Source organism: Aristolochia californica, unplaced genomic scaffold, assembly GCF_029961685.1.
Source record: "Aristolochia californica isolate CCGP_79_NKW_82.1479 unplaced genomic scaffold, dmAriCali1.0.hap1 SCAF_8, whole genome shotgun sequence".
NCBI classification, from domain to species: domain Eukaryota; kingdom Viridiplantae; phylum Streptophyta; class Magnoliopsida; order Piperales; family Aristolochiaceae; genus Aristolochia; species Aristolochia californica.
This window is the reverse complement of record NW_027182279.1, coordinates 7,147,214-7,165,919: the sequence shown is the minus strand read 5'-3', so window position 1 is coordinate 7,165,919 and position 18,706 is coordinate 7,147,214. Positions and strand designations below refer to the sequence as shown.

Here is an 18,706-nt window from a genome sequence, read left to right as displayed (position 1 = left end):
CAGCAATACTATCAGTGATGGGCCAGTGGTGCCAAGGGGGAAGGCTATCTTTGGAACACCAACTAATAACCGTCTTCGAGTTGCCTTCAATGATTAACTTGCCATGGAGACGATCCCTGAAGATTTGGAGGCCGAATAGCAGAGCACTAACTTCAGCAGTATTAGAATCGGCAATGCCCACCGAACCAGCATAAGAAAGAATGGGGTCTCCATTGTGCCCTTTGAATACATCACCTGCTTCTGCTGGACCAGGACATCCAATAGCACTACCATCAAAATTCAGTTTTATGCAGTCACAAGGAGGAGGATCCTAGATAGCCATTCTAGGAGCTCTGCTAGGGCCATACATGTGAGTGATCAAATTTCAATTTTCCCGAAGGGAACCCATTGATAGTGTTAAAATCCTTCTTTGTATGAAGCCAGCTCGAGATGAGGCCGACGGCATGAGAAGCCATGTTGTTTGGGGTTCTAGCTTTGGAGTTAAATCTCTAGTTGTTCCGCTCGAGCTAGATGCACCATGGAACATGCGCCAGATAGGCCAAAAGAATTAACTTGCCCAGCCGAGGAAGGAGAATCCCTCGAACCATCTCAAAGGTGCCAAAGAGGTCCTGATGTAGCCCGAGTTGGAGCCTGATTTTCTGAAAGATCTTCATCCAAACTTGTCACGAAAATCTACAGTGTAAGAGGACATGCTGGACTCTCTTCGCACTCACCACAAAGGGGACAAGAAAGATCGGGGGTAGTGAAGCCTCTTCTATGAAGGTTGTATGATGTAAGAATTTGTTCTCTTATGGCTGACCACACGAAGAATTTGATTTTGCTTGGTGCTGAGAGTTTCCAAGCCATATTTGCTTTTTGCTCATGAGGACTGGAGTCTTGCTTTCTGATATGAGAGTAAGCCGAAGTGACAGTGAATTGGCCATTATTACTGGGCTTCTAAATCAGCATATCAACTGAGTGCTATCGGATAATAGTATTACTGAGTTTAGTAAGGAGAGAGCAAAAAGCCAACGATTCCTCATCATTTAATCCCCGACGGAACGGAAGACTCCACGAGTGATCACTCCATGAATTAGCCACAGAGCAAGAGAGGTCGCTTGCCACCCTATGCAACCTCGGGCAGTCCTCTGAGAGAGATCGGGGGCCACACCATTTGTTCGACCAGAAGAGAAGGGTCCTTCCATTGCCGGTGTGAAATGCGGTAGCATCTCTGAATACTGGAAGGAGCTTGAAAACTGATTTCCATATCGGGAATAGGCGGCGAGTAGCGCCACCCTCTCTCCACCATGCACCTGAAAACTGAAGGTAGAATTTCACCATATTCTTCCATAAACTGTTATGCTTATTGTTGAAATTTCAAATCCATTTGAGTATAAGAGCTTTGTTCATTTCCCTTGTAGACCGGATGCCCAATCCTCCCCTATTATGAGGCATGCAAATATCCTTCCAACTGACTAGATGGTATCTGAAGGTATCTTTTGAACCCTCCACAGAAATCGTCGACAGATGGCATCAATTTTGGAGCAAACGGAGGCCGGACAGTGCATGAATGATAATAGATAATTTGGCAGCCCCGCCAGACAAGACTTGAGTAGAGTGAGACGCGCCGCTGTTGATAAGAGTTTACCCCTCCAAGTGACTAGCCTCTTTTCAAATTTCTCAATGAGGGGGGACTATAGAGATGCCGAAGGCCGAGAATCAAAACTGTCTGAGCACAAGATATGTAGCTGGCATATTTCCCACAGAGCATCCCAGATAGTCCGCCATATTCCGAAGCCCAGTTGGATCAATGTGATAGTCAAGGAGAGTGGTCTTTCCCCAATTTATGTTCTGACTAGAAGCCAATTCAAATAATCCTAGCATGACACGCAATTTTCTTATCTGATCCATAGTACCAACCTCGAAGCAAATAGTATCATTTGCAAACCGGAGAATCGGAATATCAAAGGTTGTGCAATCAGTCGTGGGTAGTAGCCATCCCATGTTCTTGGCCGAGTAGATCGAGGATAGGTATTCTGCCACCACATTGAAGAGCAGGGGGGAGAGGGGGTCTCCCTGTCTGATTCCCCTGGTTCCCTTAAAGTATCCACAAATTGTTCCATTGAGAAGGACGGAGTAGCTTGCAGAGGAGATGCAGCTTTAGATCCAGAAGCGCCATTTTTCTCCGAATCCCATCTTCCCCAGTAGGGTGTCCAGAAACTTTCAGTTAACTCTGTCAAATGCCTTTTCGAAGTCGAGCTTGAGGGTGAATCTGGGGAGCTTTCGGACCTTGAAATGATGACTAAGTTCATGACATGCCATGGCTGAATCAAGAATGTTTCTTCCCTTAATAAAAGCACTTTGTCCATGGTGGATGGCAATAGGAAGGATTGCCCTGAGACGACTAGCAAGGAGGGGCGCAATCACCTTATATAATTTGGTAGTGAGACTGATTGGCCGGAAGTCGGATGGGAGATCTGCCCCATCTTTTTTAGGGATGAGGGCGATGAAAGAGGCTTCAATACTCCTATATCTGATGCCATGCTGATAAAAGGAGTGGGCCATGCTGGAAATGTCTTCTCTGATGAAGGGCCAACAATGACGATAAAATTCCCCGTTGAATCCATCCGGGCTAGGAGCACGATCCAAAGGAAGACCAAGGGTTGCTATTTCAATTTCCTGCGTAGAGAAGGGGAGCTCGATGAGACTAGCTGCAGCTGATGGAATAACCTGAAGGTTAACCCTTTGGAAGAAGGGCCGAAATGGCTGATGATCAGAGTATAAATCTGCAAAAGAATTCACCAGTGAGTCAGAAATAAGGGCTCGATCCGAGGTGATCCCACCATTGATGCTGAGCGTGGCAATGCGGTTGGCCCTTTTTCGTACAGAGGCGATTGCATGGAAGAATTTAGTATTAGCATCCCCATCAGAGAGCCATTTGAATCTTGCACGTTGCTTCCAGTGCACTAACTCGTTGTGGGCGAAGGACTGCAATTGCCCTTGAAGGGCATACCTCTGAGAGATTTCCGGAGAAGAGTGACTTCCTCCTCCGAGTCGAGAACGGCTATCTGAGTAAGGGCATCGGTTCTCACAGTTGAGGAAGAGGCCTTCTTTTCAGAAGCCCAAGACCTTAGTAGCGGCTTCAACATCTTGAGCTTGATTGGGAAGGCCCACTCTCTCGGTCTTGCAACGGTCATATTCTCCCAAAAGGATTGGAGAGAGATCAAAAGAGGGGTCCGCCATTTGACCCAGTGAAGTTCTTCCCAGATAGGGCAATCTCGTCCAGGTCCCAACTGCCAATAAAATCAGCAAATAGCCTCATGGAGGTTGTGATTCTCCAGGACGGCAGGGATTTCTTGTGGCAGAATGAGTGACATTGAAGTCACCCACAAGCATCAGAGGAATAGGCCACATCTGACAAGTCCTCGAAAGGTCCTCCCAAAATAGGTGGCGCTCATGGTGTCTGGTAGGGCTGTAGACACCAACTAGGCACCAAATGTTCCCCGAACCTCTGTCTCGCTGCTTGATGCCAAGGGAGTAAAATCCACTGCAACGATCAAGCACCTCAGTAGTACAGGTGTCCCACATCAGTAGGATACCGCTTGCCGATCCCACTGCATCCACTGAAGCCCAGTCGGGCTCCTTTAGGTGCCACAACTCACGGATGTATCCAAGGGGTAGAGAAGCTGCCTTGGTTTCTTGGAGAACAACAACATTTGCCTTGGTAGAGGCAAGGAGGTCCCGAATGGATGCGCGGTGACTCAAGGACCCAATTCCACGGACATACCATGAGAGGATGATCATTGATCATTATTCATCTTTTTTGACTTCTCAGATGGGTGGTTATCACCTTGGCAAGTTCCACTATATGGGCCCAGGTTTTTGGGTCATATTTGTGTTGTTCTGACTGAAGAGCTGCCACCAACAGTTGGGCTCGTTCGCCCAACTCTGGAATTATGAAGCCTCCCGTCTCTGGGTTGCAGGGGTATCGAATGGTGGCACTGGGTCCTCCCTGTAGAAGCTGTCTCTGCTGCCCTCTAGCCCAACGCTGGTAGGTTACAACGGGAGGGGGAGAATTGTTTTCCCTGTGGGCACGAGGAGCGCGCTCACTTCTTCCGGACTCTGCGTCGGAGAGGTAATTTTCAGAGTGGGGATTTCTCGGGGGTGAGCTAGGGGGGGGGGGGGGGGGGGGATTCCAATGTCTGGGGGGAAGTTTGTGGAGTGTGGGGGTTATGGGGATGATTTGGGGGAGGGTTTGTGAGGGTTTCTATGGGGGGTGGAGAAGGTGAGGGTAAGGGTATTTCTGGAGTTAAGACAGAGGGGTGAACGGCATCTGGATCTAGGCCAATGGTATTTTTTTGTGGGGGACTGGGTTGTGTGGGTGGGTGAGTGGCGTGTCGGATAAGTGGGGGGGAATGCCGGGGGGTCAGCGAGTATAGTTCCCATGCCAGCTATAAAGTTGCCTAGAGGGGATCGCAACTACTGGGAGGGGGCAGAGTCGAGAGGTGCACTTCCCATCACATTGGCTGGCTGTGAGATTTTCCGAGGTTTGATTGTGCTTTCGGGGACCACATCTCTAAAATCATCCATCTCAACGATGCTGATACGGATCCAGTATCACGCTTTATCCACCATAACGCATCTGAAATATTGCCCTTCACATGGGTGAAGACGGTTGATGAGGATCCGGGCCTCATCCAGACGGTGCCAGTGTTCCGTGAGTGGGTCCAAAGCAATGATAGAGCCAAACTTAGATACGACTCTCGAAAAGACCGCATTTTGCCATAGCTTAATTGGAAGCCCTGTAACTATGACCCATTGGCCGTATTGGCTGGAGGGTGCCGAGGGGATCCACTCTGAGACCCCGATGATGCCAGAGCTGGTGTGGGGTATGATGGCAAGAGTAGCAGAAGACTCCTGCTGGGTTCCAAAATGAACGAGCCAAGTTTGGGGACTGAGATAGGAGATTTTGGGAGTGTAAGGGAGGTGAAGTGCATCAATCAGCCAATGAAGAATGTTGGATTTGATGACTTCGGGGGATGTTTGGAGAAGAATGGAGCGAGTCAAAATTCTGCGCCCATCATGGAGAAGGTTTGGTGGGATTTGGATGATTTCGGGTGTTTATGTGGGGGTAGGGGGGGACTGATACATGGTTTTGGGGCAAATCAGGAATTTTCGGGGAGGAGAGTAGGAGGGGATGTCAGGGTTGGGGGGGGGGGGGTTGGTGACGCTAGGTTGCTGGGAAAAGAGGTGGAAATCTTACCCTGGCATCACCTGGGTGGATTGGCTCTTCTGCTGTGGCTAGCACCGGGAGAGGCTCTGGAGTGCATCGGCTAGCTCATTCCAGCCAAAACCCGAGTTTGTGGCCGCAGGTATGAATAGCCTGGCTAAAATGGAGGTTCCTCTTCTATGGGTGATCCGATATTCCCGGCGACCACGGAAGGCAGTCGCCGAGAAGAGGAACATCGAGTCCCGTGACTAGAGCTCACAGGATTTTTCAGTTTCCGAAGTAGCTCTCTGGAACTGAAGCCTGAAGTTGTGGATCGCTTCTACTGGGACACAGATGAATGAAAGTTTTGATCCGTCGGCTGAGGAGATACGGATCACTGGACCTGATTTCCGGAAGACTCTCTCAACGATAACTTTGCATTTTTCATTGCTGAAGCGGAAAATACTAGTTTGCTTCTTCCGGTGAGAGACCGTCATCTAGCGAGCTTTGTATTCCTTCGTCGGAGCCTCAGAAAGCTCGCCGGAGTGGTGGCTGGACGGATCCGACTGTCTGTGAGTTTTTCTTCCTCGTCGTGGAGAGACATTTCCTCCATTTCTTCTCGTCGCAGCATCGCCGAGCCCTCTGTCAGCGTCGGAAAGGCTCACAGTAGCCTTGCCTGAGTAGCGTTGGTCGATGGGGGTGGTCCGGTCACCAGCCGTAGGGATGCAGCCGTCTGGAGAGCTCTCTCTCTCATTTGAGGGTTTTGCGCACGTTAGCAATTTCAAAATAGACGACGCACGATATGATCGCTAAAGGCGTACGTTACGATGATTAACAACACACGTTAAGCGAAATTTCGCTCGAAATCGCCCAAAATCGTACGCTCGCCTCACTCACAACATCTAATTTTATTGATTCCTGATTTGCTTATTAGTAATCAATTAAATTTGGAATATTTAAATCTGCTTCATTTTGAATCTATCCTCTAGAAACAACGTGTTAGATTCCATTGGATGGCTGAGGGAGATGGAAACACAAAGTTTTTCTATTCCATCGCCTTGGCCAGGAGGAGGATTAACCAGATCACTACTCTCTGTCATAGAGACCAAGTGATAACGGATAGTTCCTCCATTTCTAATATTCTGGTGAAGTTCTTCTCAGGCTTGTACACTGAGGTGTGCTACAATAGACCTAAGCTGCTGCAGCTCGAATTTCTGCGCATCTCTTCTGCGCATCTCTCCCACGAACGCATCAGATCTAGAAAAGCCGTTCACCACTAAAGAAATTGATTTGGCTGCCCTCGGCCTTCCGAAAGATAAAGCTCCTGGACCTGATGGTTTTAACGGTGAGTTTTACCATTGTTTTTGGGATTTAATCAAAAGTGATGTGTATGCTTTTGTCCACAATTTCTACCAAGGCGGTATAACCCATAAGGCAGTTGGAGCATCTTTCATTGCTCTTATCCCCAAAAAATCCAACACAGCCCTACCCCAAGATTTTCGACCTCACAACTAGTTATTATAAAATCATTGGACGTCTTCTTGCAAATCGGCTAAAAGCCCACCTTTCGAAAGTCATTAATCCCAGGCAAAGTGCTTTCATTCGAGATAGAAATATTTTGGACTCCTCCATGACTGCTCATGAGCTATTAGACTCTTTCAAAAAATCTTCCCAGCCCAGATTCGTCCTCAAATTAGATTTTGAAAAAGCATTTGACCGAGCAAATTGGAAACTTATCGATCACCTTTTTGATTGAATGGGTTTTGGGAATAGGTGGAAATTTTGGATGAGAAGTTGTATTTCCACCACATCATATTATGTCCTTGTTAATGGAAAGCCGTCCGGTTTCTTCAAAGCAACAAGGGGAATAAGGCAAGGTGACCCTTTGTCTCCTTTTCTATTTACTCTCATTGGGGAGCACCTTGCTTCTATAGTCTGATTTACTTAGTCCTGTCTTTGAAGACCCGAACCAAGATATTCCGATCTTGCAGTACAATGATGACACTATTCTTTTTGGAGAAAGTTCTATGAGATAGATTTCCCACATGTAAGCCTTGCTCAACATTTTCGAATTGTCTTTTGGTCAAAAGGTAAGTTGGGCTAAATCTTCTATCATTGGATTTGATATTGATCCCTCTGTATTAAACTCAATGGCCAGCTATTTGGGGTGTAAAGTTGCATCTCTCCCCGGCACATACTTGGGTCTTCCACTGACTCCTGTCCTACCTACTAAAAGCGCCTGGCACCCTGTCATTGAGCACCTCGAAGGCCGTCTTGCATCATGGAAAGGAAGATTTCTGTCCAAAGCTGGTAAGCTTGTACTCATAAAATCCTGTTTACATGGCATACCCTCTTATTTTCTTTCCTTGTATCGCTGTCCAGCCTCCGTCAGGAATAAAATAGAACTCCTTAAGAGGAGATTTTTATGGGGTAGGCCAAATGGGGAAAGAAAATATAACCTTGTAAAATGGGATGATGTTTGTAAATTGGTCTCGGGATCTGGGATATTGCAACAACCAATTTTGCCTTACTGTTGAAGTCGATATGGAAATTTAATATGCAATCAACTCTGTTATGGCGGAAAATTGTTGAAACCAAAGCAGGGAAAGTTTCTGGTTAGTCGACTGATGGCGGAAGATATTACAAATTATCTCCTGTGTGGAAGCAACTGCTGCCTGCCTTTAAAAATGTTGTCAAATGCTACATCGGTTCAGGTAGCCAAACAAAATTCTAGATAGACTGGTGGGTTGGTCCAAGCAGTTTCAAGGTTAGTCATGGATGTATTTATCGCCTGGCAAGAGAACAAGATGCGACCTTTTTTGCGCAAAGGCTTACCTTTGGTGAGTGGAACTTAGATCTTCGACGAGCATTGTCAGACGTTGAAGCCCTTGAAGCTGCAGATCTTGTCTCAAGTCTCTCAACGGTAAGAATAAAAAACTCTCCAGACATACTCATTTGGACACCGTGCAGGCAAGGTACGTTCTCTGCTGCTTCTGCCTATCACTTCTTGATCTCTCTCCAAGCAAATCAACCAATCCATCCAGCTGCTTTTGCGTGGTCCTTACACATTCCACCTCATGCGAAGTTTTTAATCTGGACCGCATGCCGAAAAAATATTTTAACCTCCGACTCATTAATTCGACGTGGAAATAGTGTTTCGGACCCCTTGTGTCCTTTTTGTCATTCCTCTTTTGAAACCGCAGATCATATCATTTTACATTGCGAGTATGCTGATTTGGTTTGGATCGAACTCATAAACAAAATTGGGTTGCAATATTGCCCATCTCAATCATTAGCTTCCACAATACTCACTGTTACTAGCGCTCATCTTTCCAAACTTGGGAAAATATTAATCTCTTGCTGTGTGGGTTACATTGTTTGGAATCTATGGTAAGAGAGAAACAATAGAAAATTTAATAAAAAATCTCTTCCCTGGAAAATTTTGTGCAATAGAATCATTGGGCAAGTGTCCTCTTGGGTACTCATGCGGAAGGAATTTCAGAACTTAAAAGGATCAAATTTGCGTGGAAACTGGCCTCTTATTGTGGAAATGTCTTTCCCGTCACGTCCTCCTCCTATGACAACTTGGTCTCCACCACCATTGGGACACTTCAAATTAAATTTTGACAGAAGTGCGTTTGGTTGCCCTGGGCCGACTGGATTGGGTGGAGTGATTCATGATGAGAAAGGGAGTCTTCTTTTATCATACACTGGACCGATTGGTATATCTGATTCAATGAGTGCTGAGTTACACGGGTTGTACAATGGGTTAAAACTCTTCAAGCAAAAGATGGAGGGCCCTCGCTATGTTGAAGGCGATTCAAAAGTTGTTATCAATTGGTGTATGAATTATTTGAAACCTCCTTGGCGACATTGGGAATTATTTGTGGATATTTGCACTTCTGTTACCCAAATGCATTGTAAATGGAATTATATTCCTAGATCTACTAATCATTTAGCAGATAATTAGGTTAAACATGGCGTTTCCCTCCAACAACTTGTTGTGGAGGATGGTCACCTTAGCTAGGTATGTATACTTTTTTCATCTTGCAATATATATTCACACCTTATTTAAAAAAAAAAAGCTTCTTAAAAGTTTCATAATTGTTTACAAAACACTTTTGTAAAGTCTTGAAGGGTTTTCGATAAAACTTGAGAGAAGTTTTCAATTAGTTTCTAAAACAAGTTACTAGGGCCTCTGGGCGGTCCTCCCTATTGCCATTCACCATGGCCAGAGTACTTTTATTAAGGGAAGGAACATTCTTGATTCGGCCATGGCATGTCACGAACTTATCCACCACTTCAAGGTTCTCAAACTCCCTAGATTCGTTCTCAAGCTTGACTTCGAAAAAGCATTTGACAGAGTTAACTGGAATTTTCTTGATACCCTCCTCGGGAAGATGGGATTCGGGGAAGAATGGCGCTTCTGGATTCAAAGTTGCATCTCCTCTGCAAGTTACTCCGTCCTTCTCAATGGAACAGTTTGTTGGTATTTTTAAGGGAACCAGGGGAATCAGACAGGGAGACCCCCTTCCCCCCTTGCTTTTCAATGTGGAAGTAGAATATCTATCCTCCTTGATCTACTCGGCCAAGAACATAGGATGACTCCTCCCCACCACAGATTGCACAACCTTTGATATTCCATCCTCCAGTTTGCAGATGATACTATTTGCTTCGGGGTTGGTACTATGGATCAGATAAAAAAACTGCGTGTTGTTTTGGGATCATTTGAATTGGCTTCTGGTCAGAACATAAACTGGGGAAAAACCGCTCTTCTTGGCTACCACATCAATCCAGCTGAGTTTCGGGATATGGCAGATTACTTGGGATGCTCTGTGGGAAATCTGCCAGCTACATATCTTGGGCTCCCACTTTTTGATTCTCGGCCTTCGGCGTCACTATGGTCCCCCCTCATTGAGAAATTTGAAAAGAGGCTAGCCACTTGGAGCGGTAAGCTCTTATCTACAGCGGGACGCCTCACTCTCCTCAAGTCTTGTTTGACTGGGCTGCCAAATTATCTGCTATCATTTATGCACTGTCCGGCTTCTGTTTGCTCCAAAATTGACGTCATCCATTGATGATTTCTCTGGAGAGGATTAGAAGACACCTTCAGATACCACTTGGTTAGTTGGAAGGATATTTGCTTGCCTCATAAGGGGACGATTAGGCATCCGACCTATGAGGGAAATGAGCAAATCTCTTATCCTCAAATGGATTTGGAACTTCAACACCAAGCACAACAGTCTTTGAAGGAATATGGTCAAATTCTACATTCAATTTTCGGGTGCCTGGTGGAGAGGGTAATGCTGCTCGCCTCCTATCCCCGATATGAAAATTGATTTATAAGCTCCTCCCAGTATTTAGAGATGCTACCTTGTTTCACACGGGCAATGGAAGGACCGTATTCTTCTGGTCGGATGAATGGTGTGGCCCCCACTCCTTCTCGGAGGACTTCCCGGGATTGTATTGGGTGGCTAGCGACCTATCTTGCTCAGTGTTTGATTCTTGGAGGGATCAGTCGTGGAGTCTACTGTTCCGTCGGGGACTAAATGATGAGGAATCTTTGGCTTTTTGCTCTCTCCTTATCAGACTCAGTAGCACTATTATTCGGGAGCATTCAGTTGATAAGCTGACTTGGAAGCCCAACATTAATGGCCGATTCACGGTTGCCTCTGCTTTCTCTCATATCAGAAAGCTAGACTACAGTGTACATGAGCACAAGGCAAATCTGGCTTGGAAACTCTCGGCGCCAAGCAAAATCAAATTTTTCGTGTGGTCGGCCATCGGAGAACAGATCCTTACATTTGACAACCTTCATAGAAGAGGCTTCACTGCCCCTGATCTTTCCTCTCCCCTTTGTGGTGAGTGCGATGAGACAGTCCAACATGTCCTCTTATATTGTGGATTTTCTTAGCAAGTCTTGATGAAGATTTTTCAGAAGATTGGGCTCCAAATGGGGCTACATCAGGACCTATTTGGCACCTTTGAGATGGTTAGAGGGATTCACCTTCCTCGGCTGGGCAAGTTAATACTTTTGGCCTGTCTTGCGCATGTTCCATGGTGCATTTGGCTCGAGCAAAATAATTGGAGATTCAACTTCAAAGCTTGCACCCCGGACAACATGGCTTCACATGCTGTTGGCCTCATCTCAAGCTGGCTTCATACAAGGAAGGTATTTGCCTCTCTATTGGGTGTTTCCCTTTGGGGAAATTGGAGCTTGATCGCCCATATGACTGGCCCTTGCAAGACTCCAATTATGGCCATCTGGGATTCTCCCCCTTGCGACAGCATAAAACTCAATTTTGATGGTAGTGCTATTGGCTATCCTTGGCCAGTTGGAGCAGGTGGTGTTTTAAGAGGTCACAATGGAGACCCTATTCTATCATATGCTGGACCGGTGGGCATTGCTGATGCTAACATTGCTGCAGTTAGTACTCTTCTATTCGGCCTCCAAATTTTCAAGGAACGTCTCCATGACAAGTTAATCATTGAAGGAGACTCCAAGACTGTCATCAGTTGGTGTTCCAAAGACAGCTCCCCCCCTTGGCGCCACTGACCCATCATAGATTGTATTACTGACATTGTATCTTCTATCCATTGTAATTAGAATCTCATTCCTAGATCAGCCAGCTCTTTGGCTGATAAATTGGCAAAATTCGGAACTTCCCAGCAATCTCTCATTGTTTGGGAAAGTTTCCCTCCTTTGGAATTTGCTCTTTTGAGCGTTTGTCTTAATAAAAATCAGCATCATTTCAAAAAAATAAAAATAAAACAAGTTACCAATTTCCAACCTTTATGCTCAGTTGATGTTAACAAGGATTTCGAGACTTATATATTCATTTGACAGTTCACAATCATGTGTTGCAGTGGATCCCACTTGTTCTACCTCTGTCCGATGCTGATAGAACCTCAGAGATTTGTTGTAGCTCTTCTACATTCTATTGCATCTGAAGGAAAGCTCTACTAGTTGCTAACTTAATCCACTAAGTTATTTGGAATGAAAACCTTGTTTGTGCACTTTGTATCAAAGACAATGTAGATCACTTTCTTTGGTCTTGTCAGTTTTTTTTTAATAAACCTGGTCCAACTCTAACTATGCTGGAGTTTTTTTTATTGTTTGTGATCCTGTTATTTATACTATTGTCCTGTGGTGACCTGCCCATTTCTGACATTTGGCAAGATTCTACAAAGGAAGCTAAAGGTGCGAGAGTCATAGGATTTAACATTTCATTATTCCTTTTGCTGATTCTAAGTTTGATCCCTTTTGTCTAATTTATGCTTCTTCAGTAAGTTATGCAATCTGCTAGCATGAAACTTCACCTCCAAACAGAATCCTGGTCTTCCTGACTTTTTTTTTTTTTAATGAAGATGTATAAGCTATTAAAAAAAGGAAATTATAATACCTTGCTAAATAGGCCCTTCCTCCACAACAAGGAGTTGGAGTGAAACGCCTAATTTAGCTTGAGCATCAGCTAAATGATCAGCTAATCTAGGAATATACTTCCAATTACAATTTATACTTCTAATTACAATTTAAAGAAGAGGTTAAATTACATATATCATAAAACATGTTCCAATGCCGCCAGGGAGGACGTTCTGTCTTTGCACACCAATAGATGACGATTTTTGAGTCTCCTTCAATGTAAAGGGGCCTAGTAAGACGACTTTTGAAAATCCGAAGTCCATTTAGTAATCCGGATAGTTCAGCAGTGGTTGAATCTGAATTTCCACTAGGCCAAGCAAAAGAAAAAAGAAGAACACTGCTTCCGTCATGAACAATGCCACCAAAACCCACTGGACCTGGACATCCAAAAGCGCTTCCGTCAAATTTCAATTTATAGTGGCCCATTGGGGGAGGGGACCAAATTGCCATAATCGGGGGGTGAGGTGGATAAGACATACCAGCAATTATCCGCCAGTTCTCACGAAAGTTAGATCCATTTAGATTTCTGAATTCCTTATGCAGAAGGATCCACGTAGTGACTTGACCAATAATTTTTTCAACCAATGTATTTGCAGGAATAGATTTTAGATTGAATTTGCGATTATTCCTTTATTTCCATAATGCCCAAATGAGATGCCCAACACAACAAGAGATTAATAATTTTCCGAGTTTTGGGAGGCTAACATTAGTAACTGAGAAGATGGTAGATGAGAGATTTTGAGAGAGGAGATTTTGAGAGAGGCAGTATTGGAGACCGATTTTGTTGAGGAGGCTGATCTACACAAAATGGGCATAATTGCAATGTAAAAGGATATGGGTAGTTGTTTCTGGGGACGTTTGGCAGAAGGGGCATAAAAGGTCTGGGACATGGGTACCTCTCCGGATTAGGGAATCTGATGTAAGAATTTTATTCCTACATCCTGGTCTTCTTGACTGTTACCATATTTTTCACTATGAGAAAGTTAATAGATTTGAAGTTTTTGAGAGTTTGGAATATAGGATTTGATGGATGGGAAAACCTTTCACTGGTTGCTGACATATAGATTTGTTGCAACAAGTGCTTTTGGAATGATGCAAGGGGTAATTCCATACATGTTACCAGGCTTTTGTTAAGGTAGACAATAGTGATGGCATTTGGTGAGTTTTGAAAAACATGAACCAGCCCTGTGGAAAAAACTGCATAGACATTGGTACCTCTCTTTACGGGTTTTCTTCTTAACCCCCATCCAGCCCTGTGGTTCTAATTCCTACCTGGTCCCTGCCTGTGGAAAAACTGCATAGACATTGGTACCTCTCTTTACGGGTTTTCTTCTTAACGTCATCCAGCCCTGTGGTTCTAATTCCTACCTGGTCACTGCCCTGTCCCACTTCATCCTCATGTTGCTCTGCCTCTTTTTTTTTTTTTTTTTTTGAATTGGAATGAGAAATTGAGTGATTAGTTCACAAAAATAACAACATTTTGTGGAACCAAGCATGAATTCAGATCTAGTATTGTGTAAAAAATCTGTGAGTGAAGGGTAATTCAGGAAGACAAAAGTCATCTGTTTTTATCATGAGTCATTCCATACCTAACGATCCACACAGATGAGGACAGGCCAGTAATGATGGATTGAGGGATGGCTTACTCTTGTGGAAGAAGTGGGAGAGTTGTTTTCTAGATCTAGGATTTCAAGTATTTGTGTAATTTCTTGATGTTTTGACTTTGAGGAAGGCTTTTTTGTCTGTTATGCTTGAGGAAATGATTATTATTTTCTTAAAATTAAGAAGAGTAATAATGTAAGAAAACCCCATTGGCTGTGTTCGTCAAAACCCAATCCCACCCACCTCATTGAAGCACCGGGTTGAAAGTCCTATCTTTTCTGCATTAAGTGGGATGAAACTGTTTCAACTGCCTGCTGCCACCTTGTCAGGTTGTTCTTTTTGGTGAAATCATTTAACCTTTCTAAGAGCTGGTTGGAGAGATATGTCCTGTTTCCGTTGATAGACGCTATTGTAGTTAGGTAGTTTAATTATACCTAAGGCCGTTTGGTCTAGTGGTATTCTCTTTACATCAGGTGTGTCAGGTTGCGAGTTCGAATCGCGCCACGCCCCTCTCAAAAAAAAAAGTTAGGTAGTTTAATTATAGAACTTTATATATTTTTGATCTCTGATGATGTCCATGATTTTTATTTATTGCATAGTTTTTAGATCTCACTTGCTCTGTAACTTAATCTGTTACTGTTAATATAAAATTTGTTACTACAGCTAGTTTGTTAAATTTGATTCCGTACCTATCAATATTTTGATCAAAAGGTAGTGCTGTTATATTTAGATCAGTAATTGTGAAAAGATGATGCGTATGCTTGGATGTTTTTCTACTAGATAAAATAGGTTGATGTCTATGTAAGGCAGAGAGATCTCTAAGAAGTATTCCCTAACATCACGTGTAAGATATGAGTGACAATGTTTTATCCAGTGTAATAGATTTGCCATCATTTGTGCTGTTACACACTGAAGAATGTTAGGCCTATAATTTTTATTTATGGCCAATTTAATCCTCGAATGCTGCTATTTCTATGAAGGTTTCTCCAGCTTCTGATGGAAACCAAATTGATTCTTTAGAATCTTACTCTCCTGGGCAAGGAGATGGTCAAAGTTCTTCAAGTAACTTTAGCATACCAAGGTAGTTGGTTTTATTGTTCATTCATGGAGTCCTTGTCATGAAAGTTCTTAATATTTGATCTGTTGTCTTTGTTGATCTATTAGCCTTTTTCCTTAGCTTCTTTAATCCTGTTTGTACATCTTTTGCCTTTTGTTGGCAGTCACCCTCCTCCTTCCTTTGGCTCATCACCTAATCTTGAAGCTCTTGCTCTTGAAGCCAACAAGAACATTCAAGATGGAGATAGTGTTGCAAATGCTGGTGCCGTCTATGCGAGGTAATTTTTTATTATCTAAATCCTTATCTTGTAAATATACTGATTCTTCTCAACTTTTTAAAGTGCTGGTGCTATTTATCTTACATTAAGACGAAGCATGGATTTGCATCAGTAAAGTGACCCTGAAATCACTACAAAAATAATTTACTTTGTCTTGAAAGTGCAGTTTACTTCTCTAGGTAGCCTGCCATTCCTAATTTTGGAATTGGTATAGCTCATGTATGTACATTTTGCTTATGAGATGTACACGTGTGCAGTTTCTGCTATTGATTAATTTTCTAAACTTTAGATGTCTGACTTTTTAAACTATCCTATTCACGAATCATTTTCTTACTATTTAAGGTAAAAATATATACTATACATGAATTTACTGTATCATAAAATTTGTCAACAGTTTGATGCTCTTCACATTCTACAATTCTTGTTTTTCGTCTTCTTTCTGGCTTTATTTTTTTATCGAAAATGCTGAGGCCTTGTTGTCTTTTAGATCCTTAAATGCATCTACTTCTGACCCATGTTTCTTTCTTTGAGAATGATATAGACCCATGCATGAAATCACTTTTTCAACAGATGACAAGCCAAAGCTTCTCAGTCAGGTAAATCCCTCATATGATTCTGGACTTTGAAATCTCTTTCCAACCAGTTTCCTTTCCAGCATTTCGTACTAATTCTTAGAAGTTTTTCAGTTAACTTCTTTGCTTGCGGAGATTGGCCTGAACATCCAAGAGGCACATGCATTTTCAACAAGTGATGGATACTCCCTGGATGTGTTTGTTGTAGATGGTTGGGCCTATGAGGTATTGCCAAGTCCCTTGTTCTACTAACTGCGATGGCTTTATAAGTTCTTCATGTTTATTTGAAATAATGACAATTTCTTTTGTACTGTTTTTTATTATCCCTGAAATTCACCAATTGGGATCTCTTCCGAGTTAACCATTCAGTCTTTCTGTCTTCACTAGAAATTAATTTTATAAATTTTCATTTTACTATCCTTTGATTTTCTTTGTGCTTTTTCTTAATTTATTTTTAGCTGTTTTATATCTTCCATTTTGGGCACCTTGTATTTTCTCTCTGCTCACTTTAATGAATTATTTCTCATCATTATCAAAAACAAATCAGTGGATATTCTTTCTGAAAGACATGATCCATGGAACTTCATAGTCAACATTGATAAGATACTTCTGTTACAATGCATATGATATCTCTGGTGGAGCTGTAGAAATGATGACATTTTTTGGCTGGAACCAAAGTGCGTAACTGACTCATGTTTCAAAATCTTTAGGAAACTCAGCATCTTAGAGATGCCCTGGAGAAGGAAATTGTAAATATTGAGGTAATTCTTATCTTGCTGTGACTTCAAACTTTTTTTTTTCTCAGATGTTAATCAATGACAGCATAATTTCCTATGTTGTCAGGGATCTGCTCCCTCCTTTTTTGTAATTCTCTTGTTAATATAAATACTTTCAAAAAAAAAAAAAAAAAAAAAATTCCTGTGCTTCAAATTCTATGAGTATCTGTATATATAGGTAATTTTGTGGTCTAAAAATTGTTATTAACTAACTGAAAGATTTTGATTTGCACTTTTTCTTCTATGGACTTTGTAATGAATATGAAGTCCATTAGGCTTCATTTGGCTCTGCTCCTGGGTGAAATGGTGCTCCAGAGATTTCCAGTCTATTCAGGCTTTTGTGGAGCTTAAAACCATGAAAATTATGTTTTGGGAGTCCCACCTTTATGCTGAGCTACTCACTTTTGGTGCAAAAATAGACAAGTTTTGCTACTAGAAACGAAAAACAGAAGTTTCAGCTCAACCAAAATACTTCAACTATCCTTCATAGTGGTCCAACTCATTGAACTGTTTCCTGCATAAATGACCCTCACTAGTGAAGTTACTTTTGGTTGATGAAAATTTCCAGGTTGCTGGCACTTGCATATTAGAAAGAGATGGTTACAGTAAAATGACAGGAGAATGTTTCCAAAACACATTGTGGTCCTTCTCTTCATATGATAAACTAAGAGAGTGGCACTGCACACTTTTGCCTCACGTATGATGAGGCTAAGTGGCTTTGTGATGTGAATGCTGGGTATGTGCTTCCGTCTAATCTTCTTGTGGTGAATATATGTCAGAAGAACTTGGTGGAGAGAAATTGTGAAAGCCATCTTTTAATTTGTTTACTCAATGTTCTAATGTAAATGTCTTGCGTTCAGCCTAGGAACTGGAGTAGAATAAGCACTTAGTAGCCAGGTGCAAACTTCCGTACCATTTTTTATGCTTCTCTAAGAAATGACCAAGGGATCATATCCAATTTTAGGTCTTTTTACATTTTGTTTTTGAGTTTTTACTTAACTCAGTGCTCCTTGGCCAAGGAGGGTGTTTCCTGCTCATCTTTACTTGTGGGAAATTCCCTCCCTCTTGTATCTTAGGGGTCTTGTGCCCCTCTCCAGCAATAAAAAACTAATCATTATTAAAAAAAAAAAAAAAAAATTCATTCGGTGCTGTGCTTCCTGTTTCCAAACAAGTATTTTGTTCATCTTAGTCCAAGCACAGGCTAAAATATTAGTCTCTGAATGCTCTGCAGAAGCAAGCTTGGGTGAAGTCTCATAAGGTAGCTGCTGTTAAGGAGCAAGGCCGAACCAGCATTGCATCTGTACCTGAGCATGTTAAAATACCTACAGATGGGACTGATGTCTGGGAAATAGACATCAGGCTATTGCAATTTGAGAACAAAGTGGCCTCTGGATCTTATGGTGATCTGTGAGTTTATCTTAATACACTACTTAGCTGTTCTCTGTTTTACATACTTGTGGCTATGAGGCTGAATCTTGTTTTAACTGTTCCAGTTATCGGGGAACCTACTGTAGTCAGGATGTGGCGATTAAAGCCCTTAAACCTGAGCGTGTAAATGCAGATATGCAGCGGGAATTCGCCCAAGAAGTCTATATTATGAGGTCTATTTACATAAATACTAATTTCTTTATTTTTTGTGATGCTGTCACTGAACAATGATTTTTGAGAAAGTTGCATTTTTTTATTTTTGTCCTATTTAGTGGTAGAAACTTTGTAAAAGGCAAATAAAAAAAAAGATGGGTGGCATCATCTGATGTCAATTCCCACACGAGGTGCAAATGCAGGTCCAACCTAATAACTAACATGGCCAT

The 18,706-nt window shown here is 42.6% G+C and overlaps 1 protein-coding gene across 2 annotated transcripts in view; it reads left to right on the top strand.

The window, feature by feature from the left end:
* LOC137938684 (serine/threonine-protein kinase STY46-like) overlaps positions 1–18,706 on the top strand; it is a 62,971-nt gene that overhangs the window by 17,366 nt on the left and 26,899 nt on the right. The window contains exons 3-9 of one of the 2 annotated variants that reach the window (XM_068783673.1): positions 15,194–15,294; positions 15,434–15,547; positions 16,089–16,143; positions 16,234–16,344; positions 16,830–16,880; positions 18,127–18,302; positions 18,389–18,496. In XM_068783673.1, coding sequence (XP_068639774.1) covers positions 15,194–15,294; positions 15,434–15,547; positions 16,089–16,143; positions 16,234–16,344; positions 16,830–16,880; positions 18,127–18,302; positions 18,389–18,496 — 716 coding nt within the window. The remainder of the gene's footprint in view (positions 1–15,193; positions 15,295–15,433; positions 15,548–16,088; positions 16,144–16,233; positions 16,345–16,829; positions 16,881–18,126; positions 18,303–18,388; positions 18,497–18,706) is intronic. The other variant, XM_068783674.1, reaches the window with a different exon arrangement.